Source organism: Parasteatoda tepidariorum, chromosome 8 (genome assembly GCF_982258835.1).
Source record: "Parasteatoda tepidariorum strain Cologne lab strain chromosome 8, Ptep-v5.0, whole genome shotgun sequence".
NCBI classification, from domain to species: domain Eukaryota; kingdom Metazoa; phylum Arthropoda; class Arachnida; order Araneae; family Theridiidae; genus Parasteatoda; species Parasteatoda tepidariorum.
Window position 1 is genome coordinate 111,610,222 of NC_141762.1, and position 26,380 is coordinate 111,636,601.

The following is a 26,380-nucleotide window of genomic DNA, read 5'->3' on the forward strand; positions in this document are numbered from 1 at the left end:
TGGAATTGAATCGTGAACATTTTCGTGCCATTATTTTTCATAACTTTCGACGGGGATTGTCAAGACAAGAGTGCTTCGATGAACTTAATTCTTTATTCAGCGATAAAGCGCCATCCTACAGAACTGTAAAAAGTTGGTATAACGAATTTAATCGTGGTCGATGTTCGATTCAGGACGAATACTACTAAAAAAAAATGATGAAATAATGTTGGGTGAGGGATTGAGCAATAAGCTAATTCACTCTGTTCCTCTGAGCAATAATACTGTGTCCAGGCGTATTGATGAGATGGCCGCAGACGTAGAATCAAAACTCAAATTTTTGAAAGAAGGTAAATTTGCGTTGCAGACTGATGAAGCAACTGTGATAGATAACAAAGCTATTGCATTAGCTTACGTGAGTTCATAAATGAGAGTAAAGAGACTAACGAGGAAATATTGTTTACAAGAACCTTGATCACTGATATAAAAGGATCGTAGATTTTTAAATTAGTCAAAAGATTATTTTAAGGAAAAAGAAAATTCTCTTTACAAATGTAAGTGCTTAGGCTACAGATGGTGCTCCTGCCATGTCTGGTCGTCACACTGGGTTTCTGGCACACTTTAATAAAAAAGAAGTACCGGAGGTCATCACCATTCATTGTGCCATTCATCGTCAACATTTGACTGCAAAAAAGTAGAGTGGTGCCTTGCATGGCACTTTACAATTCGTTATTTCTGGCATCAATAAAAATCAAAGCTAATTCTCTCAATGACCGTTTGTTCAGAGAACTTTGCCTTGAAAATGATGAAGATTTTGAACGCTTGCTCCGTACATACAGTTGTGAGATGGCTTTCAAAAGGAAACTGTTTGTGCCGTTTCTTCGAATTATTAGACTCGGTTATTGAGTTTCTTGACACCACTGATCCTGTTTTAAGTGCGAGTTTGAAGCAACGCAAGTTAGAAACTGTGTACCTGACGGATATTTTTGAAAAAAATGAACGAAATAAACATAAAACTTCAAGTAAATAAATTCAACACTATCAAGGTCAAGGGAATCATATCTTCATTCATCGCCAAATTTTATATCTACAAGTCAAACATTTGTCGCAGAGAGCTAATGCAATTTCCAACTCTTAAAAAGTGTCCAATGGCAGATATAGAGATTCTCGAAAATAAAATCTTAATTTTTACTGATCACCTTGATCAGTTAAAAACGGATATGGAATCAAGATTTAAAGATTTGATGAAATTATAAATTCCGGATTGGATTTTCGATTCTTTCTCTTTTGAAGTTGGGGATAAGCTCACTTTCTCTTTGCAGACTGAGTTTTTAGATTTGAAGTAGGACTGTGAGGCTAAAGTCGTCTATAAAAAAATAGAGTTACGAGTTAGCTTGGGTAAAGCTTACAGACACTTATCTACAATTGTGGAAACCAACTGGGCCGCTTCTTATCTCATTCCCGTCAACATATTGAGTGGAGAGAGGACTTAGTTCTGCCGCCTGGCTGCTCACAAAGCAAAGAAATAGGTTGGACATTTGCTTCAAAAGAGACCTGCGTTTAAATCTGAAGAACATAAAACTTGACATTCAAGCTTTAACTGAAATACGCCAAAAGCACAGGGCAGTATTTGAAGTGATGAAAATATACTTTCTCACCCTTCATTTTTTTTCCCCTCAAATTTTAGTTTTTAACGTTTTAACTTTTTCTTGATTACATTAATATATGAATTTTAAAAAATATACTTTAGTTTTCGTTATTCCATTTTAAGTGTCATTTCTTTTGGAAAAAAAGGATACACAATTTTTTTAATTAATAAAAATGGCAGAATAAAATTGCCTCCTTATTTGCATTTCAATTTAAATTAAAATCAAATATAACTTAGCATATCTTCAGTGTTCGGTCACTCCCAAGCAGCAATGAATGATTTGAGCAAAAAGAGAAAGGGGCGATATGTGTTAGCCAACCCCAAGAGGGGGGCGATGGTCCACAAAAGGTTGGGAACCACTGTCCTAGATAACCATATGAATATAAACAAATGAATTTATTGGTGCATTAAGTAACCAAATAAATAAACTTTCAACTCAACACCCACTCCACCCAAAGGAGTAAATAAATTTAGAAATCATGTTGTTCATCGCAAATCTTGTACTCATTGCGGGAAAAAACAAATTTCTCCTCACAATTTTTTACATTAAGACGATTCGAAAACAAAAACCCTATGCGCATTTATCAAAATACTCGCCAATCGAATGCTTGTAAATAGGAGTGATTCGACACTAGACATAATGTAAGCGAAAATACAAGTCAAGCAAACGAATTTCCATCATATGCTCTCAGGGGTCGAAATACAAACTATGATAAGCAAATGTCAACTTCAGAGGGTAGAGGATCTTTAAAGCGATGAGGGAATCGTTAAAATCCCGCGAGTTCCCTAATTAAGCGGATAGGGTGCAAACAGTAACGGGGGTCACACATTTCAACACTAGTTTTCCAAATTAGTTATTAATAATATCAATTGCAATCGGAAATAAAACTTTTCAGGCATTAGTGGATAGCGGGGCCAGCATTTCATTAATGAGCCATCAAGCATCGCGACAAATTTCATTTAAACGTATGGATACAGCTCAATCTGAGCCATTCATGAAAATCTCAAAGCTATCTAGTGAGAAGATTAACAGAAGTTCAACGACATTCTCAATAGAAAGCAAAGTCTTGATAACTCAGGGCAGTCTTAGCCAAGATTACGACTTCATCTTACGTTTTGATTTTTTAATTTAAAGTCTATTACACCATAAATTTTAAAGATCAGTCGGTATCTTTTTCAGGAGGCAAAACCTTGATTGAAAAATATTAAAATGAAGTAACTACAGTAGAGTCTCGATTATCCGAGTTTCCGCTTTAGCCGAGCTATCAAATATTTCAAGGATTTTTTTATTGTTCTAGTTTATTTTTAAAAAAACCGCTGAAAAATAAATCTGAATTTTATCTTCCAAACACTCAGAAAAACAAAATCCAACAACTTGGTCTGATGAAATTATCGTTAATATCGTCAATAATGATAATGAATCTAGCGAAGATGATGAAGACAGCGATTATTAAAATCAACATATAAAAATCTCTCATACAGATGGACTAAAAGCTATCGAATGTACTATTGAATATATAGAACAAAAAGAGGCGACACCAACCTTCCTGTTATCCCTAAAAAAGGCAAAACATTACAACAGAAAAGCGCCAAAGTTACGTAGAACGAAAAACGATTAAGGACTTTTTTTAAGTAAAAACTATTTAATTCTCGTAAAGTATGCTTTTTAAATGTTTTTTAAGCTTTTTAATTATAATATGAATTGAATGTGGTATACATTTTGTATTTCTTAAATATATTACATTTATACCTTCTCTTTTTCTTTCCGTTTTTATACTCTTCGCTTTAACCGAGTTTTTCAGTTATCCGAGTTTGTTGCGGTCCCCATTAACTCGGATAATCGGGACTCTACTGTAATTATGAAACTGTAAATCATTGTGGTAAACTCTCTCGGAAAAATCAAAATTCCACCCCAATGTTCAATAGTTGAAGTAAAAATTAGCAATTCTATTTCTGCAGGAACTAATGTATTAGTACAATCCATTAATTCCCAACACAATATTGAAATGAATCGTTCTACATGTACCGTGAAGAAAAACAAAAGTATTTCTTTGGGTGTCAATAATATTTCAAATAACAAATTACATTTAAATATAGTAAAATAGCTCATATTGAGCCAAATATAGATATTAAATCAAATGAACATTTACGCAAATTGCGGAGACACGAACTTAGAGAACATTTTGATTGGTCAGGTGTTCCTTTGCTCGCGAAACATAAACTAAAACATTTAATTTTTCAATTTTCTGATATTTTTAGCACAACAATGAAAACAATCGGTAAATGCACTCTCGAAGCCCCCTCCAATAGAAATCACCAATTCCACACCCATTTACGTATTCATTTGGACCTTACCCATCTAGTTTATTTGTACATGGACACAGAATTTAAATATTTATAAACATTGAAGTTAACTTTTAAGGTAAATTCTTTACAGTAAATAATTTCTGTAAGATGAGTATCAAAATAATTTAAGCAATGCGCTAAATTTTATAAATTAATCTCAATCTGGAAAATTAATTTAACAAAATTAGTATTTAAAAAATCCCTACGAAAGGTTAAGAGTATAAAGAGCTAACCTCAGTAATGAAAAGAAATTTAAAATCTAATCAAAAAGACAAAATTAGCTATGCGCTCGCTTAGCAGGCAAATAAAGTATTTGGGATTTCATCTTCTTAAAATTTTATTACTTAATATGAATCAAAATATACAATATGATTGAGAAAAATTGACTAATGTATGAAAGTCAATCGCGTAAATATAATCTTTTAAATTTAAATTTCGCCTAACCTCAAAGAGTATCGCATATTTTCTGAATAAAATAAGTCTGTTTCAGCAATTTGCGTAATTTTAAAAGACTATAAATTGTACAGTCATTGCTTAAATATTACTGATACATTTCTTTGATCTATCCAAAAACTTTCCATTATATAACTGTCGAAAGATACAAAACTACTAAGTTATTTGTAATGTCATTTTTACTTTATTTTTACAGTATTGTCTAGACACGCAACACTCTTACACGAAGAGTTTTAAAAGAAAAAGTAGTTCAGCAATTTTTAAAGTTACCTACGAATTTGTTTTTATCTTTATAAAATTGATTATGCGTGCAGATTAGAAGAAATTTTTACAATGCTTTTTAGCGTCGAGTAAGCTTAATCCTTTGCCACAAAAGTCGATTATCAGAAAATTCCATAAATCAAAATTCGACTCAAAATATCAGGGCAAGATTATAATGTTCAAACTTAAAGTAGAGCTCTGTGCTTAACAAAGATTAACATACTTCTTAAAACTACAACCTGCAATTTTTAGTGTGTGCATTACATCGAATGTAAAATTAATTTCACTGGTTTAGCATTAACCAATGTTACAAAGTGTTACTTACTTAATCAAAATGGTAATTACCCGTTCTTCAACTATTAATTTTGATCCATTCGAACGAGAAATTACGGCATTTCTGTATAGACCAAATTTTAAAAAGGCATTTCTGTATAGACCAAATTTTAAAAAGGCATTTCTGTATAGACCAAATTTTAAAAAGGCATTTCTGTATAGACCAAATTTTAAAAAGGCATTTCTGTATAGACCAAATTTTAAAAAGGCATTTCTGTATAGACCAAATTTTAAAAAGGCATTTCTGTATAGACCAAATTTTAAAAAGGCATTTCTGTATAGACCAAATTTTAAAAAGGCATTTCTGTATAGACCAAATTTTAAAAAGGCATTTCTGTATAGACCAAATTTTAAAAAGGCATTTCTGTATAGACCAAATTTTAAAAAGGCATTTCTGTATAGACCAAATTTTAAAAAGGCATTTCTGTATAGACCAAATTTTAAAAAGGCATTTCTGTATAGACCAAATTTTAAAAAGGCATTTCTGTATAGACCAAATTTTAAAAAGGCATTTCTGTATAGACCAAATTTTAAAAAGGCATTTCTGTATAGACCAAATTTTAAAAAGGCATTTCTGTATAGACCAAATTTTAAAAAGGCATTTCTGTATAGACCAAATTTTAAAAAGGCATTTCTGTATAGACCAAATTTTAAAAAGGCATTTCTGTATAGACCAAATTTTAAAAAGGCATTTCTGTATAGACCAAATTTTAAAAAGGCATTTCTGTATAGACCAAATTTTAAAAAGGCATTTCTGTATAGACCAAATTTTAAAAAGGCATTTCTGTATAGACCAAATTTTAAAAAGGCATTTCTGTATAGACCAAATTTTAAAAAGGCATTTCTGTATAGACCAAATTTTAAAAAGGCATTTCTGTATAGACCAAATTTTAAAAAGGCATTTCTGTATAGACCAAATTTTAAAAAGGCATTTCTGTATAGACCAAATTTTAAAAGGCATTTCTGTATAGACCAAATTTTAAAAAGGCATTTCTGTATAGACCAAATTTTAAAAAGGCATTTCTGTATAGACCAAATTTTAAAAAGGCATTTCTGTATAGACCAAATTTTAAAAAGGCATTTCTGTATAGACCAAATTTTAAAAAGGCATTTCTGTATAGACCAAATTTTAAAAAGGCATTTCTGTATAGACCAAATTTTAAAAAGGCATTTCTGTATAGACCAAATTTTAAAAAGGCATTTCTGTATAGACCAAATTTTAAAAAGGCATTTCTGTATAGACCAAATTTTAAAAAGGCATTTCTGTATAGACCAAATTTTAAAAAGGCATTTCTGTATAGACCAAATTTTAAAAAGGCATTTCTGTATAGACCAAATTTTAAAAAGGCATTTCTGTATAGACCAAATTTTAAAAAGGCATTTCTGTATAGACCAAATTTTAAAAAGGCATTTCTGTATAGACCAAATTTTAAAAAGGCATTTCTGTATAGACCAAATTTTAAAAAGGCATTTCTGTATAGACCAAATTTTAAAAAGGCATTTCTGTATAGACCAAATTTTAAAAAGGCATTTCTGTATAGACCAAATTTTAAAAAGGCATTTCTGTATAGACCAAATTTTAAAAAGGCATTTCTGTATAGACCAAATTTTAAAAAGGCATTTCTGTATAGACCAAATTTTAAAAAGGCATTTCTGTATAGACCAAATTTTAAAAAGGCATTTCTGTATAGACCAAATTTTAAAAAGGCATTTCTGTATAGACCAAATTTTAAAAAGGCATTTCTGTATAGACCAAATTTTAAAAAGGCATTTCTGTATAGACCAAATTTTAAAAAGGCATTTCTGTATAGACCAAATTTTAAAAAGGCATTTCAGTATAGACCAAATTTTAAAAAGGCATTTCAGTATAGACCAAATTTTAAAAAGGCATTTCAGTATAGACCAAATTTTAAAAAGGCATTTCAGTATAGACCAAATTTTAAAAAGGCATTTCTGTATAGACCAAATTTTAAAAAGGCATTTCTGTATAGACCAAATTTTAAAAAGGCATTTCTGTATAGACCAAATTTTAAAAAGGCATTTCTGTATAGACCAAATTTTAAAAAGGCATTTCTGTATAGACCAAATTTTAAAAAGGCATTTCTGTATAGACCAAATTTTAAAAAGGCATTTCTGTATAGACCAAATTTTAAAAAGGCATTTCTGTATAGACCAAATTTTAAAAAGGCATTTCAGTATAGACCAAATTTTAAAAAGGCATTTCAGTATAGACCAAATTTTAAAAAGGCATTTCAGTATAGACCAAATTTTAAAAAGGCATTTCTGTATAGACCAAATTTTAAAAAGGCATTTCTGTATAGACCAAATTTTAAAAAGGCATTTCTGTATAGACCAAATTTTAAAAAGGCATTTCTGTATAGACCAAATTTTAAAAAGGCATTTCTGTATAGACCAAATTTTAAAAAGGCATTTCTGTATAGACCAAATTTTAAAAAGGCATTTCTGTTTAGACCAAATTTTAAAAAGGCATTTCTGTATAGACCAAATTTTAAAAAGGCATTTCCGTATAGACCAAATTTTAAAAAGGCATTTCCGTATTGACCAAATTTTAAAAAGGCATTTCCGTATAGATCAAATTTTAAAAAGGCATTTCTGTATAGACCATTTTTACCCATTCATTGTTTAATAAATAAGTGTAAAACATGACCTGTGTTTAAGCAAAGCTCCAACTTGAACCAGTACCATCAGTTCTAACAGGAACAGGATTAGGTTGCTCCAAATTTCTACATTCCTCCAGGGAAGGGATCCTGTCGAAATGAATAAATGTCAATAATGTCCTCAGTATAGAAAACTTTAAATTAAATATACACTGTTTACAATTTTAGAAATTCTTCTGAAAATCAGAACAATCAATAAAAGTTTAAAATAGAGATGGGCATTTGTGATTCAGAATAATGATGAATAATTATTCAAAATCTTCATTATTCAGGAATAAAGATTTATTCATAAGTCAGAAATATTTTGAATAAAGAATAAATCATTCATTATTCATTTGTCAAGAATAACTGAATAATCTCACTGCTCAACAAAAATGGGCACGGAATACTTTAATTGACTAATATTGTGACAAAAGCAAATAAAACATTCATGGTAATAAACTTCTTGTAATTATTTTATAAGTTACAAGTAACGATTTCAGATAAAAAGTGGTTATAATTATCTGTAAATCATAACAAGATGCTATAACTGGCATATTGTTTCAAGTGACTGAAATCTTATTTTAAACAATAAATGTAATCTACTATGTACTATTATAAACAGTCACTTTTGCCAGCAATCATGATCTAACGAATAATTGTTCAGGTTTGTCCAATGAATGTATAGATTTGCAATGTACGTAAAGCTAAGAATAATTACAATACAATGTATACAACTTATGTAAGCTATCTAAATTTCAAAACTGTAATTATTACAACCACTAATGACTCAGGGAATTTAAATTACTCAAACGATATTTAAAAATCAATGTTCAGTTTTGATTCGTCTATTTAAAAATATTTAAATAAAAAATCCTTTAAGTATTTTCATGAATTATAGTATTTATGTGAAATTAACTTTTACGTAACAAAATGCATAGTTCTGAGAAATGTTTTTATGACAAAGCCTTTAATTTTTTAAGTGAAAATAAGTGAATTTAAAATAAGATTTTTAAGCGAATTTAAAATAAGATTATCGTTTGCTTTCAAAAAAGATTGGAAATTGAGTTTTATGGAACAAAATTTTATCATAAATTTAAGTAACTAAACTGTCATAAACTACTTTTAAGCACTACTAAATACAAGAACTTATAAAACAAGAATGCTAAGCTAGAGTAAGTTGGAATAACATAAAAATAAACATTCATACTTTTCTTAATTTCTTGATTGAATTCCTAAAATAAGACGCTTAAGATCGAACAATATTTTGCATCTCTATAGAGAAAGACATCTAGTTATAAGAAAAGACATAACCTTGATGGGTAAAGAGTGTCTTACATACACATAATGTATATAAATTGTAAATACATATTGCATCGAAATCAGTACATTCATATATAGATCTTATATGCCTACGTACTTACATAAATGTACATGAATACATAAAAATAGTTTAAAATAAATCTATGTATGAGCGATTGTACGCATGCTACATATAAATATGTACGCCTACATACATACAGCACCTACATTAATAATTTGTATTTATACACAAGCATTAATTCTATGTACAGAAAAATATGTCAACGCATGCAAACATGCATACAAACTGAATAAGCATATTTTACTGAATGAATGACTGAATAAGCATGCAATCTTAATTACTTGTAATAGTATATTTTAAATGTCACTATTGAATGTATCATATTTTGATTACTCAATCATAATCACTCTTAATCGTTTCGTATTTTGATAACAAGTAATCACAATATAATTTTATTCGCGTATTTTCGTACAAGTTTAAAAGTTTTCATTTAATAAACGAAACAATAGTAAACTAAACAATTCATTTACATATACAATTTATGCAATGTTTTAAAAGTATTAAATTAACCTACAAAACCCATTTCGAAATAATCAATTCCTCTTGAAATTATGATAACATCTACTCGCGTTGCAATCAGTAAAACTCGGAAACTTACTAAGTAGTCTGAAATGATCCTTTGAAAAATAAATATCGAACAGCCATTTCAAAACTTATTCATTTCCCAGATTTTTGAATTGCTTTTAATCTGGTTCTGAACGATACTCATTTTCAAGCATACTATCAAAAAAAAATTAAATTTTCAGATTAAAATCGCGAAGTTTCAGAATATTTTAATAAAGTAATATAAACACATCTTTTTAGATTTGAGAAATTCTAGAGTTATATTAAATTATTATAGTTTAAAGAGATGAAACTAATTTGTTAATTGTAAACTTTTTTTTGAGATTAACGCAAACAAGTAGAGAAAGCATTGAAACTTAAAAGTTGGAACGTACCAATTGAACGTCATCAATTAAATCTTCAGGTTTGTGTATAATATTTGAAAATGAATTAACATTCAACCTATGAAGATATAATAAGTGAATTTTCGAGTGTTTAAGCATTCTAATAAAACTTCTATTTTTAACAGACAGATTTAACATATTTTTAAAACGTCTCTTGAATTAAAGTTAATTCAGAAATTTAAAAAGCCGACACAAGCAAAAATTCAAAAATAAAAGGGATTTTAAAAGAAGTTTATGACGATTCTCAAGAGCCAATAGATAAAGCGAAAGTAGACTTACCAGTGAAATCCTATACCAGGACACAAGTTCCCGACATCGTCCTACAACAGAATTAGAGAAGAGAAAAAAACTGGATATTGGGGTTATCTCGGCGTTTGCTCGCCACTAACCGATTAATCGAATCTATTTTCTCGCATTCTAGGAGGTCCTAAATATCAATGAAGTTAAGAGGAAAAAAGACGAGAAAATGATGCACTTTTATAGAACAATAACTACTCATGAGAACGCTTCGATCCGCCGGCTTTTGTTCACATCCGAATTCACAAATATTAAGTTAGTGCAAAGCGTGGAGGTAGCGGGTTCGAATCCCGCTGTTACCCAGGATGTATCTTCGTGCTGTAATTCTCTGTATTGTGCTATCTGTCCTTGTATTTGGCAAAGGTTTATAAGCCTAAATTGAGCACACAAGCCTGCAAATGTATGTAAATCCAATAAAAAAATTAAGTCTGTGCCGTCAAGGGGGTCCTCCATGGCTGAGCGGTATCACCCACCGAACGCTGTGTGAAGCCTGGAGATGGCGGGTTCGAATCCAGCAGTAACTCTGCCTGTTGTTATTCTCTGAATTGTTCTATCTGTCCTTCTTGACAAGTCCCGCAGTGGACTGATCGCTAAGACACGATTCCCAGCAGATCACCGAAGTCAAGCATCACAGGATGCGGTCAGTGTGCGGGTGGGTGACCGCTTGGAGCACCCTGCGTAAGGACCGAGGGTGTGCGGTATGGGTTCTACCGTAAAGTGCTCGATTTCGCGTGTAGGTCGGGTGCAGGTCGCGTGCACGTCGGGCTACCGAAGCGGGGGTGCCATTCCCTCTGCAGAGGATCAAAATTGTGATGGCATGTCTTCGGATCATCCTCAGGGATGTTTCCCAGACCGTCGCCAATAGCCCATCGTGCAGCTCCAGTGCGACGTAAATTAACTACAACAATCACAACAACAATCTGTTGTTATTCTCTGTTGTTATCTTGTTGTTATTCTCTGAATTCTTCTATCTGTCCTTCTTGACAAGGGATTACAAACCTTACAATACAGCATTTAGAAGAATTATTAGGAAAGAGCGAGTAAACATTGAATGGAGACGACCTCAAATCAAGGAATACCTTAGGGTTCTAAGGTGTTACAAGTCCTACCGGCTAAGGTTCTGTCAATCGGACGAAACTTGCTGCAGGCTGCAGACGGAGGCGCAGGTCATTTTGCGAACAATTGTAACGAGGAAAAAAGAAATGTGTTAATCGCTAGGAGACAAACGTAAAGTTTGGCTCAACACTGAGAACTGAAAAGACCCTGAGTCCTTAGTAGAACTTGTGTCTCCAATCAATCACAGGGCAATCATCAGACTCTAAAGAAGAACTAGCTTCTGTGACATTCATGTCTTTAAGATCTTTGCAGTCCGCCCATGTATTTAGCAAATACTATAATTTTGTTTGTTGTCACGTAGATTTTGTGTCACCATTTTGCTTCTGCTAATTTTTATTACAAAGTTTTGTTATTAATAAAGCATATGGTTTCGGATCTTCCAGTCGGTCTGTTGCTCTCTTGATCGCGCGATGGGTCCTGTCTCCCTGTTGTCAGACCTGGCTGACCTGCGTCTCCTAGGAGTTGGTACCTACGACCTGCGAGTTTCGCACTCGGAGCTCCTCCCCCCTTCCTTGCCTTCAACGGGTTTTTTGATGTTTTTGTCGGGCGTGAGTCGAGGTTCCATGGATTTCCGTGTCTATGGTCTCTATTCCGTGTATATGGTGCCGTTCCACTGGTCCTCCGTTCCATTGAATCTCAGCTCTCGGAATGCCATGTCACCTGGGAATTCTTGGAGTGAGCCTTTCTTATGTTGATGCTGTTCATTTACGTCGCACTAGAGCTGCACAGTGGGCTATTGGCGACGGTCTGGGAAACATCCCTGAGGATGATCCGAAGACATGCCATCGCAATTCTGATCCTCTGCAGAGGGGATGGCACCCCCGCTTAGGTAGCCCGACGACCTGCACGCGAAGTTGAGCACTTTACGGTAGAACCCATACCGCACACCCTCGGTCCTTACGCAGACTGATCCAAGTGGTCACCCACCCGCACACTGACTGCATCCAGTGATGCTTGACTTCGGTCTTTTCTTATGAAGAAAAGTAGCTAAATGTTACGCTTAAATGCACAAATAATTGCAATAGGGTAAAGATTTTTTAAAAGTGAAAGTATTAAATTTTACTGTATTTTGATTAATTTAAAATTATTGAAATTCGTAATAAATTGGGACAACTACTAACACATTGTATAAATTTTAATTTCTTAATTTTCCATGTATATTAAATTATATGACAAGAAGTTATAACAGTAAACAAGTAAAAATTTATAATTGTTTCAAGGTGAATTTAATAAAAACCCAGAAACGTTCCTGCTCTCAAATGTTAGCTATCTTGATCAAATCGAGAATCTTTCTTTTCCTCATTTTATTATCTTAAAATTATTAAGTAATATAAAGTATACGCATTAGGGGTATTTATATGCAATCCAATTAGCATTTGTAGTTGAGGCATTTCAGTTGATCTTTCTGGACAAACTCTGCACCAATGAAGCCCGGCTACCGGGGGGAGTCCTCCCCACTTGTAAATTTTGTAAATATCTTTTCTTTTGTAAATATCTTATTGTTTTTATTATCCTATGTACTATTTGCGACTTATATTATGTTTAACACAGATTTGATTTCCCAATCGTATTTATATGTGATTTAACACATGTTAAGTACCACACCTCCCTTCCCTTCCTTTTACCTAAACTCCATGAAGAAGCAGATATCCGCCTAGGACAGGCACTTCGAAAAATAAAATACTATTTGTACTTGTAGTTCATTTATGTCGCACTAGAGCTGCACAATGGGCTATTGGCGACGGTCTGGGAAACATCCCTGAGGATGATCCGAAGACATGCCACCACAATCCTGATTCTCTGCAGAGGGGATGGCACCCCCGCTTAGGTAGCCCGACGACCTAAGAGCAAAGTCCAGCACATTACGGAACAATTTAACGAGGACCCATATCTCACACCCTCGGTCCCTACGCAGACTAATCGAAGTGGTCACCCACCAGCACACTGACCGCAAGCCAGTGATATTTGACTTTGGTGATCTGCTGGGAACCGTGTCTTAACGATCAGTCCACTGCGGGACCAATTTGTATTTAAGGGACCCAGAACACGAAGGTTATCGAAATTTCAACTTTCAGTTGCGCTTCGGCGATTTATTATTTATTCCCATTCAGATGAAGTCCCGTAGTGGACTGATCGTTAAGACACGGTTCCCAGCAGATCACCAAAGTCAAATATCACTGGCTTGCGGTCAGTGTGCGGGTGGATGACCACTTGGATCAGCCTGCGTAGGGACCGAGGGTGTGCGGTATGGGTCCTCGTTAAACTGTTCTACCGTAAAGTGCTCGATTTCCCGTGTAGGTCGTCGGGCTACCGAAGCGGCAGAGGATCAAAATTGTGATGGTATGCCTTCGGATCATCCTCAGGGATGTTTCCCTGACCGTCGCCCATAGCCCATTGTGCAGCTCTAGTGCGACGTAAATGAACTTCAACTACTACTACTTATTCTTCATCCCTGAAGTTTTCTTTACTTTCCAAGATAACCCAATCATTTCAACTCATCTCTCTCAAGATACAGAAGAGAAGAGCGAGAAGCATCCTCTTCATCAACTGCTTTCTCTGTAGCCTAGAGATAGCGGGTTCAAGTCCCTCCTGGTGTGTCTGTGATGTCCTAATGTGTACTATTTGTTCTTAAATTTGACAAGTGACTTTTTAACCCCCTCTGTTAGGAGCAATGGAGTAGCTATATTTTATTTGTCATTTTTGATCATATCAAATACTCAAAATACTTACATAGCACGAATTTGAAAACGTCACGTACTTATTACTGAGTATAGTGATACGTTCAAAGTTGGCACATTATACACTCATTTTCGAGCAAAATGAATAATCTCAAAATTGACTCCTCTTATATTCTCTGCTTCGCCGACCAGGTGGCCGAGTGGTTAACCTGCCTGACCGTGGAGCTGATGGTTGCGGGTTCGAATCCCGCTCAGGGCATGGATGTTTCTTTCTCTCTGTGTTCTATGTCCTGTCCTTTCTTCTGATGAAGAAAGCAATGCAGAGGAACCTGTTGCCTCTCTGAAGAAGGATTGAATAGAAATTCCTTAAAGAATCTCCGAAAACATAATTAAAAGTTTCATATATTTCGAGGTTTTTATATTTTTAAACGATTATACATAAATATGACCGAATAGTTAGGAGCAGTGAAATATTATACTCTAAAAAGTAAAATGTTGTAGGTAGCTAAAACATTCTAATCTCGAATCATTTTCACAAGATTTGACTCAACTAAGGTGTTAAACTGTTCTATCAATGAAATATTAAATATACTTCTGTTAAACTATTGAATGGAATGTTCATTGCATGTAAACAATATCAAGTCTCCTAAAACAAGAAGAAATTTAGAAAACTTACGGTGTATTACTCCGCTTATGCTATGCTTGCGAGGTAATGTGTGTGCAGGCTTTATATTCTAGGAAGTTTTATTATTGTGATTTGTGTTTCAATTTACGCGATCCATACATAGGAGTTTCTGTAATATGTGTTGTTGTTACTAATGCTTCATTACTTAACAACAACTAGATATGGTCCATGAGTCCATGTATTCTAGCAAAGTCAATTACAAGAAGTGGAGATGATTCCGTTATTTATAAATTCAAACAGATCGTGGGCCTTGCACGTACGATATTTAACAAAATTAATACCAGATTAAGATTCTAGGTAAGTTATGCCTTTAAATGAGTCGCTCAGAAGCCAATGCGGTTAAGTCAAATACACAAAAATTTAATGTTTTTTGATTTTAAAATTTTTGGTTTATTAATTTAATTAGAAAAGTGTATAAAGTCTTTTTTCGAGGTGTAAACTCTGCAAAAAAGCAAGATATGTACAGGATGTGTAAATAAAAACGTAAGTATTTATTGAAGTAATGACAGCATCTTAAAAATTTTAGGACTTATACCTTTAGGCAGCTGAAAAAGATAAGAAATATATATAGTCTACTAGTATAAACAAACTTTTATTTTTCACTATCATCACTAGATACAGTGACTAATAGAAAATAAACTGTTGGATTATTTCAAAAAATGTTTTTCACTTCAAAACTAGAGTGGCACTTTTCTTTGTTTCAGGAAATGAAAATAAAATAAATAAAAAAAAAAACTAAAAATACCACATTTTAAAAAAAAAATATTACGAAAAATACCATACCTCTTTTTTTGGTGAAAAAATACTACGTCTGGCAACCCTGAGTTACTATGAATTTCTTGTTTTTCAGTGTTACCAACAAATATCGAAAGAAGAAGAAGAATTTAATTTTTATTTCAAAGTTTATGTTAAAAAATATTGATAAAAGGTGGACTTATTCACAATGGCTTCTGAAATTATTATACAACATATTCAGAAGCTATTAAAAAAAGGGCTGTTTGACCTAGAAAAAAGTAACCAACGAGTAAATCCTTTAATAACTAAGAAGATTATTATTTACTTCATCAAAATTTCCAAAAATCAGAAAATATCAAAAAATGGACTTAACCGCATTGGCTTCTGAGCGGCTCAAATATTAGTGTAATATGGGTTAAATGCTGGCAAATGTTTTCGTTATTTAATTATATTGTATAACTGTTGTAAACTATCGAAGAAATATTTTATTTAAGGGGTCATAGTATCTTTGCAACAATTTCTTTAAATAAAGGTATAATCATTCATTTTGTGGATGCTTTACATGCTCATTTAACTTATAATCAATAATTTATCTTCAAATTTTTTAAATTTTAAAAAAAATTGAAAAAATTTAAAATTTTTAAATTTTTAAGGCTTTTTTATTCTAACACATTTTCAAAATTTGTTTTCTTAGTGCTAACTATATTCATCTTAGCAATTTTGTGCATTCATTTGTTGATATATCAATTAGAATATTTTTTACAGATTATTTTGTAAAAATGTAGAAAAAAAGGGTTAAAAATTCTTGTTAGGTATATATAACATGCTGTAAAAATTGTAGTACCTCATAAAATGCTTATTCCATGCACAGTTTAAATAAGTGCATTATACTTAATGTAAAAAAGTTTACTTCGAATCTTTATCTTAACACTAAACATACCAACACTTTTCAATACAATACAAAACAACATACAAAAACGGGTCTTTTGACCCGTTATGGTATGATTAGTGTTAAATAGTAAAAATTTCTTAGGGATTTAGTTAAGATTATAACACAAAACTATCTTCTATGAGAAAAAGTACTTTAAATTCTGATTGCTGAGCACGTTTCTGTGTTAGGACAATCTAAAATCATTCATAACTTTTTTAAAAATGTAGATCGAGAGATAATTTTTTTCAGTGCATTTGAAATAGTTTGAAGTCTTATGATTACCAATAAATATTTAATTACCAATAAATTTAAAAAGCAAAAATTGTTTTCCCTAGATACTACTTTTTCGCTTAACCAGTATCGAAGTTGCGAGAAATTGTTTATGTTTATGTTGTATTATATTATTTTCGGAAATTGTAAGAATATATACTGTCTGTACTAGTACTGCACAGTGGAATACTTTATTTCGTAATATTTGTTGTTGTTGTTGTTGTTGTTGTTGAAAACTTATTTTAGAATAGATTAACGTTGTCCTCCACGTAATCATTTTTTCCATCAGTTCAAACTAGAGCTTGAAATGTAAATGATTATAGTTTAAAATGTTCGTGTCGTATTTTCACGAGATTAGAGTTTGTTTAACGTCGTTATAAGATCGTAAATAAGAGTCTAGCCGCGATCTTGTTTTTTAATTATTGGATGTTAATAACGGCTAGAGAGAGGGAGAGTTTCGGATTCTAAATTTAGAGGATTATGACGCCTACGTACTTCGTGTATCGAGAGAGGGGATTTGGTTTTGACTCGCCAGCGATCTCGTTTTCTGCCAAAGAGAGAGCACTTCGGTGTGTTCCACACACGCACCAGGAAAGTGTTGGAACCAACACAAGAAATGGACTACTACGATATTTATGTATGTACTTTTTTCATTTTTTGGATCGTTTTCTTTCCTCTATTAAATTATGTTGGAAACAAATCTTTAAATAGAGTGTAGTTTCTGTTTATATATCGACTTAAATCTACTCAGTAATATAATATCGACATAAACTTCGAAATTGCAGAAATCAGGAGAAAAAAATGCATAAATTTGCTGCGAACTTTTAAATATTGGAGCATTTCTATTTCCGCTATCAAATTATGTTTTAAACAAATCTTTATCTATTTAAACAAATCTTTACAAATATAGTATATCAACTGTGGTTTTTGTTTATATATCGACTTAAATTCACTCACTAATCGATCTAAACTTCAAAATTGCGAAAATCAGAAATTAGTTTCGAACTTTTAAATTTTGGAGCATTCTATTTCCTATTCTATGTTGAGAACAAATCCTTAGAGTACCACTGTGGTTGTTTATATGTTTATATATCGACTTAAATCTACTCACTAATATTATAACAATCTGAACTTCAAAATTGCGGAAATCAGAAAAAAATGTATAAATTTGCTTCGAACTTTTTATTTTTGGAGCATTCTATTTCCTCTATTATATTATGTAGGGAGCAAATCTTTAAATAGAGAAACCCTGTTGTTTTTGCTTATATATCGACTTAAATCTACTCACTAATATTATATCGACCCAAACTTTCAAAATAGCGAAAATCAGAAGAAAAATGCATAAATTTGCTTCGAACTTAAATAGTGGAGCATTTTATTTCCACTATCAAATTATGTTTTAAACAAATCTTTAAATAGAGTACCGCTGTAGTTTTTGTTTATATATCGACTTAAATTCACTCAGTAATATTATAACGACCTGAACATCAAAATTGCGGAAATCAGAAATTAGTTTCGAACTTTTAGATTTTGGAGCATTTTATATCAGCTATTATGTTTGATACAAATCTTTAAATAGAGTGTAGTTTCTGATTGTATATCGAATTGAATCTACTCACTAATATAACTCAGTGGCACTCTATTAATATTAGTGAGTGGATTTAAGCAGGGTTTGATGATTTAAACTAACTGATTATATATATATAAATATATATATATGTTCAAAATGAAGAATAAAACAAAGAAAAATAATAGACAAATGAAGAAAAAAAAAAGGGGGGGGGGAAATAATAAGTAAAAAAATAAACAGTTTAAAAAAAAAAGGTGAAATTTTATTTAAAAAACCGGAAACATATTTCTTTTTTCTCTTTCTTTTTTTTTCTTTTTCTTTTTCTTTTATTTTATTTTCTGCTTTTAATGTTACTTATTTTCTTTTTGTGATCTATTTTAGTTGTTGTTATTTTTATAAAAACATTTTTGAGTGCTCCTCACACCATTGTATTAATATATTTTGCTTCGGCTTTATTGATATCAGAAAGCACTCTGTTTTGCGGATATAATCGTGTGGGCTGAAGAAACGATTATATCTTTTTTTTCCGGGTTTTTAAATAAAATTTCACCTTTTTTTTTTTAAACTGTTTGTTACTTTTTTACTTATTATTTCCCCCCCCCCCTTCTTTTCATTTGTCTATTATTTTTCTTTGTTTTATTCTTCATTTTGAACATATCTAATGAGTTCTGTTTACTTGCAGCTTAAGCGCATTAAATGAATCTTATTGTTTTTCTTAACTTTCCTCGTGTTTTCCTGTATTTATTTATTTATTATATATATATATATATATATATATATATATATATATATATATATATATATATATATATATATATATATATATATATATATATATATATATATATATATATATATATATATATATATATAAAGTTAAAAAACATTGAGTGTTTTAACTGATTGATATTTTTATTATTTCTTTTCTTAGTTTTAAAATTTATTATTGCTGCATTAATTAATTTTACCTAATGAAATTACTTTCTTTCTTGATATGTGTTAAATTCCAACACATTTGAAATTACCTTTTCAAAAATCTTTTGATTCTTGATATTGAAAGTACAGATTAAAGTTTTAAGTATTTTTTTCTCATAATATATTTACAATATCTTTGACATTATCAGATTTTCTATAAGGAAATTTTGAGAAAAAAAAATTTAAATGAGTACACAGATTCTTGTAAAAAAATTTAGCTCAACTTATCTATTTTGGTATAGAATAAAAAATGAATATTTTATTGTAAAAATATATAGATTAAATATTTATTTATTTTTTGATGAATGACTAGATTTATAAATACAATCTGTTGCATTTATTTTGTCATTTTAAAAATCAAGAAACTAAGAAAACCAAGAAAAAAAATCACAATTTTAAATTAAAATTATGGTTTGGTAATTGAAACTTTGTTTTAATCTTAAAAGTATTCTTCAAATTCTCTTTTTCATTTAGTCTTTAAATTTCAATCATTTGCTTCAGAATGGTTGCTATGCATTTAAAGCTATGTATTATAATGAAAAAGTGTTTTAGGTAGTATAAAGTCTAAAAATATAAGAAAGATAATTGGTTTGCAAAAGCATGAATAGAAGTAAAAATATTAAAAACTAACGGGCTGGCAAAAGCATAAATAAAATAAACGCATGAAAAGATAAATTTAAATAATTAAAACAGACGATTCGCGATCGCAACGGACTATAGGGGGCGTTGTTGTATGAGACGCTTACCTGCGATTTCCATATGAACCGTCATTCAGTTACTCTGGAGACGTCGTTAATGTAGCGTGTAGCATTGCAACGTTCCTTCTTTAATGTGGCTTATTAAATTTAAAAAAGAAAAATGCTTGATCTTCTTTCTTGTACAACCGAAAACAAAATGGTATCTCTTTTTATTAGAGAAGGAATATCCAAAACACATCGGAAAAATATTTGTACATTAACAGAAAAAAATATGTATATTCTTATAAGAGTTAAAACCTAATGCCCGAGAAATAGTATTACTAAATGTAATGATATAACATGAAAGGCCCATTTAAACTTTACATTCTATAGTTTTAAGAATCATATTAGTTCAAAAATTAAAATGAACAAAAAGTATACATAAGCCTCATAATTTTATGAAATTTAATTTTGTAAATAACGTTTTTTGACAACAATTTTTATCAAAAAATTTCAAGTTTCAATAAAAATCATTATTTAGAAACTAAGAAACGTAAAATAAAGAATGCTGACGAAACAAAAAAAAAAAAAAAAAAAAAAAAACAATTCTTTTTTGTCGCCATTTTTAGTGCTACGAATATTCGTCTTTGGGATTTGCCAAAAACAATACAAGATGCAATTTTATTTTTTCAGGAGGGAAATATTTTACCGAAAAAACGAAAATGTACCAATTCCCACAACATAAAACTTTATCTTGGCAAACGTACGTTTAGGAAATGTTGTTTCATTTGGAATCTTATTCATCAGAGTTCATATGGCGATATGATTGTTTTGAATCTATGCTAAACTCTATATCGGCTCATTTTCCACCGAAATCCAATTAACTATTTTGATTTTAAATAAAGTGTTTTATTTTATGAACTGTCGCAAAAATTTTAAGTGTAGATTGGCGGCACTTAAAAACCGCCAAATCTGTAGCGGCGGTGGCGTTAATACGTCGTAAGTACCGAATTTTTATTCCATACTTTTCTGAATCATATTATTTCAAACATTGGAATATACAAGAAGTATACATAAACACATAATGTTATACCATTTAATTTTTCAAAAGTATTTTGAGAACAATTTTTATCAAAAAATTATAAACTAAAAAACGGAAAATAAAGAATTCTTAGGATAAAAAAAACGATTTTAAGAATTATTAACATTGAAATAAAAACTTTCATATTGTTTCTTTTTTTATTATTCTTATAGTTCTTAATCAGACGTAAAAAACCATTCTGTAGAGAACCATCATCAAATGAAAAAAAAAATATTTACAAGCAAATTTTTTATTATAAAAATCATTGCACTTACCTGATTTATGATTCCCGGAGAATTCCAAAATGATAAGTTCCTTGTTTGAAAACTTTATTCTCAAATAATAGATACATAGTTTATACCTTCATTACTTTTAAATAACATACTACACAGCAAAATTTTATAATTGATATGAATTTGAATATGTAGCTAAAAACAGAATAGCTGAATTCTAGTTGAACTTATTCTTTCAAAATTAAAAAAAACTTACCAAGAAAACGATTTAAATTAATTAAGAATCAGCACAAATGGCACTATTTCAAGTAACTTGGATAATTTTTTATTGTTGTTTTCCGAATTATATGGATACAGAAATATATACTATTCAATAACGAAGAAGAATATGCTATAACTATTACAATTCTGTATGTTCTGAATTCATATTTATTCACTGGAATGACGAAAGCAATGTTGACTTCACTTTAATTCGTAATGAATTGAAGACAGAAGAAATGCATTTTACCTTAATACACACATCTGTAACAGTATCCGAAATCGGAAGTCATCAGTTGCAAGTTTGTTGATAATAGAAATTAAAAATTATTGAGGAATTTTTCTTCAAATGTCTGGCGTGTTCTGTTCCTGAAAGATTTACTAATATTCTGGAGATTTTTTTCAAGTTCTTCGGCCTTTTCCTTAGGGAAATTTTGTTTCTTATTTGCTGCTAAAAAATGGCGTCTGATTCAGTCAATGACTTTGATGGAACTAAATGAAAACGTGATAAATTAATGTCCGATATTTACAGGCTCCCGCTAGACGGCGTACTCGAGCGTTGCGATCGCGAATAAAATTAGAACACCAGAAAGTTGCTGATTCTTTAGAATGAGTTTTGTGTGGAATTTGAGTTTTCATATATTCCGTTACGGGCACTTTATCTAGTTGTTTTATAATATTTTATATATCCTGTTACGGGCACGTTATCTAGTTGTTTTATAATATTTTATCTATCCCGCTACGAGTGAGTTTCCTTATATCCCGTTACGGGTTTTTCTTGCTGTTTTATGATCTTTTCACTAACCCGTTACGGGCAATTCATATTTGTTACTGTTTGTGTCGTTTGTAAGTAAAAGTTTTTTAAAAAAAACTGAACAATTCTTTATTATAGCTTGATACGCTACAGTAGTTAGAGCTTCTAAAATATTCTTATAATATATTTTCAATATTAATTTAATTTTGATTAAACATTTATAAAGTTTTTTTAATCATAAATCAAAGTTCTTACAGTGTACTTGAATTTAAAAAAATCCGATTCAAATCAAAATAATCATGAACCCTGGATTTAAGGCGATATATTATATCGACTTATATATTATATCGATATATTATATCGAGCAGGGGGCGAAGCCTCCTAGTTTTATTTATTCTATTATATTATATTGGTAACAAATCTTTAAATAGAGTGTCACTTTAGTTTTTGTTTATACATCGAATTAAATTTACTCACAGATCGATCTAAACTTCGATATCACCGTCTTTGCGATTGACGAGCTACAGATAAATAAATTGCATTGAATAAAAAAAAACAAGCGCGAAACTCACGGCATCTGAATTTCTAAGAAGCAATTTCATGACTGTTACATTTTTATAGATGCTTTTAGTATTAGCTATTAAATTTAATTGAATTAAAAAATATTCTTTCGGTATTTAAAAACTGAATTAAATATAAAAAGAAATATTTCAAAACAGCAATTTTTTTATATATTTAAATAAGGGACATACCTATATTTAAAAATGCTCAAGAAGAATCGATATATAAAAACTTAAGAAGGAAGAATTAACTGTGTTCTAATATGTTATCACGGTAAACAGCAAGATTTTTGGAGCATACTAGTATTGTTTGTAGGATACATAGGTTCGTTAAAGTTCATAAAAATTTTCATACAAATATTAAAGTTAAATAGTTTCATGTATCGCAGTGGACTGATCGTTTAGACACGGTTCCCAGCAGATCACCGAAGTCAAGCATCACTGGTTGCGGTCAGTGAGCGGGTGGGTGACCACTTGGATCAGTCTGCGTAGGGACCGAGGGTGTGCGGCATGGGTCCTCGTTAAACTGTGCTACCATAAAATACTCGATTTCACGTCCAGGTCGTCGGGCTAGAAAAGCGGGGGTGCCATCCCCTCTGCAGAGGATCAAAATTGTGATGGCATGTCTTCGGATCATCCTCCGGGATGCTTCCCAGACCGTCGCCCATAGCCCATTGTGCAGCTCTAGTGCGACATAAATGAACAACAACAACCACAACAATAGTTTCATAAATTCGAAAGCGAACGATCTCTAAGTCTCGTGACTTTTTTAATTGTTAAAATTTGCGCTAAACCATTAACTTAAATGACAAAAAAGAGCCTTAATAAAAAAATTTCAAAATGCATATTAGATTTTTACTAAGTGTTGCCTAGTTGCATTTCTGTTGGCAAGGCTCTGTGGCCACTGATGAAGTGTCGTTTGTTGCTAACATGCGTATCTTTAGTTCTCGTTTTTCATTCGTTTTTAGTTTTCGTTTCGTTTGTAACTAGATTTTCACATTTGTATTTATATTGCATTTATCAAAGCTGTGTTTTCGTTCTTTATTATAATTTTAAAGTTCACATGGTTGCAGTAAAGGAAGTCGAAACCTCCATCGCGAGTTATGTAGAGCAGCCATTTACCATTTTTTACCATTTACCATACGGTTATCATTTTTTCCCCCTTGCTACAGAACCCTAAATCAACCTTTTGGGCTGAACTCCAATTTTATAAAAATTATGAAAGGCAATTGTAAATGTATTAACCAATAAAAAGACTGTTTTATTTTTTAAACATGAAGATGAATGAAAAGTTTTCATATTTTTACCATTCATAATCTTGGATAAAATTTTATGTCCGATAGTTGTGTTCGCAACATTGGAGTTGAATCTAGACAAGCCATGAGTTGATAATGTTACAGAGAATCACCGAAATCGAGAGAATGTCGACTTTCACCGGTGAATGTGAACAATCACATAGATATTAATTTATTCGATATTTTAATGTCTGCTGAGGATAGATCAGGAGAAACAGCAGTGTTCGTAGTACCAAAGCAACTATGTGATATGATTTGATTTTATATCCGCCGTTGAACAGCTGACCCAATTTTGGGTTTACGACAACTAATGCTCAACTCCGTAGCCTTGTCATTTTGAATCCATCCGGAAGACAAGGAAACTCCTGGATCAGTACCTCCAGAGGTATTGATTTGTTACGGGAACATGGAGGACTTTGTGACACGACAGATTTAAAGTGCATCAGTCATCATTTACTACACGGGGAGTCATCGGTCGGAAGGGGTCGAACCCACGAACTCTTAGACATGAGCACAGTGCCCTACACACCAGGCTATCCCGGCCTCGACAATGTGATTTTTAATTTTTCGACTAGGTGAATCTTATAACCGTTGAACAGCCGATCCAATTTTATGGCTTTACCACTACTCATGTTCAACTCCGTAGCCTTGTCATTTTGAACCCAATCCAGAAGACAAGGGTACTCCTGGATCGAGTATTGGAAGAAATTTTGCCTTCGTGGAGGTCTTTTTGATGGAGATAACCCGCATTTGAGTTACATGGAGTGGAAGACCACGAGAACCTCCCACGGTTAGCCTGACGGCAAGGGGTCTCTAACCCACAATCCGTCTGCCACTGAGGATATTTCATGTCAGCACCGTGGTCGATGCAAGCTGAATGCGGAATTCGCGTCGACTGGGATTCGAACCCGGTTCACCTCATTGGAGGGCGAACGCTCTATCCCCTGAGCGATCGCGGCTCTCGACTATGTGATTTTATTTTATTTTATATCCGCCGTTGAACAGCCGACCCAACTTTTGGGTTTGCGACTACAAATGTTTAACTCGGTAGCCTTGTCATTTTGAACCCAATCCAGAAGACAAGGAAACTCCTGGGTCAACAATCACCTATTTCTGTCATTCACAGTAACATATACACAAGATGAAACTGAATGAAATGAGCCGAATTATGGTGTTCGTCGAGATGAAAGTTTAAGAGAAGTGCAATAAAAACTGTGCTGTCTCTCTCTCTGAATACAATGTTGAATAACCCAAACAATTGTGAGACTTTATTCTGGGCTTTTCACAAAATCGAGCATTTATTGACGATTTAAAAGGATTAAATCGAGCATTTATTGACTCTCAAAACTACTAGCACCGGCGGTGGCATTGATTCCACAAGGTGCTGATAGGTAGTCTGAGGTATCTGGTACCAAGCGCTCACCTGCAATTCCCTCACACTGCGAGGGGGTAGCGTGGCAGCACGAATTTGGTTTTCCGAGTAGGACCACAAATACTCTATTGGATTAAGGTCAGGTGAATTTGGGGACCAAGATATGACTTGAAAGTCACTGGAATGTTCCTCGACGATTCGACCCTTATGACATGCTGCATTATCCTGTTGGTGAACAGCATCCCCCGCAGGAAAAACTGCTGCCATGAATGGGTGAACTTTGTTCAAGTAGCTTACAGACGTCAGGGATTGTTCTATGAGGATTATGGTTCCTAATGTGTCCCATGAAAGCATTGTTCCTGGGCGAGAAACCATGAAAACCTAGGCGAGCCCATTGTTATAGATGGAGGGTGCTGGTCATAATGTAATGGCTCTTCGGTGTATAAGTACATGTTAACTCGATTCTATGTTGGGGTATCTTTTCATTGATGATGGTCGATAAATGCACTCCCACAGAAACAATAAATGAGTTTCAATGCAACATTTTTGAGTTAAGTAGTTAATTTTTCTTAAACTTTTTATAGTATGCGAAAACATTTTTTTTTTCAACGAGTTTTGTAATTTTATTTTGATTTGAAAAAGTGTTGCGAAACACTAATGCAAATTTTAATATGTCCTTTACAAAATTTATTCAATGCAATGCTATTAAAAATATTTTTAAGATAAAATTAAAAGTTCTTTTTTTAATTCCTACCAATAGTTCATACTCTCCCTATTTATTTTGTTCAAATTTTCAATTGTTCATAAAATACGATTTAATAATATATATTTTTAATATATAATAATATATATTTTATATATTTCATAAAATATATTTTTTTTTAA

At 31.9% G+C, this 26,380-nt stretch overlaps 1 protein-coding gene across 1 annotated transcript in view; it reads left to right on the top strand.

The window, feature by feature from the left end:
- Positions 1–17,240: 17,240 nt before the first annotated feature.
- The window catches only part of Fhos (Formin homology 2 domain containing), a 262,345-nt gene continuing 253,205 nt past the window's right edge, over positions 17,241–26,380 (top strand). Inside the window, exon 1 of the mRNA XM_087149345.1 lies at positions 17,241–17,357. Coding sequence (XP_087005471.1) covers positions 17,337–17,357 — 21 coding nt within the window. The 5' untranslated portion in view covers positions 17,241–17,336. The remainder of the gene's footprint in view (positions 17,358–26,380) is intronic.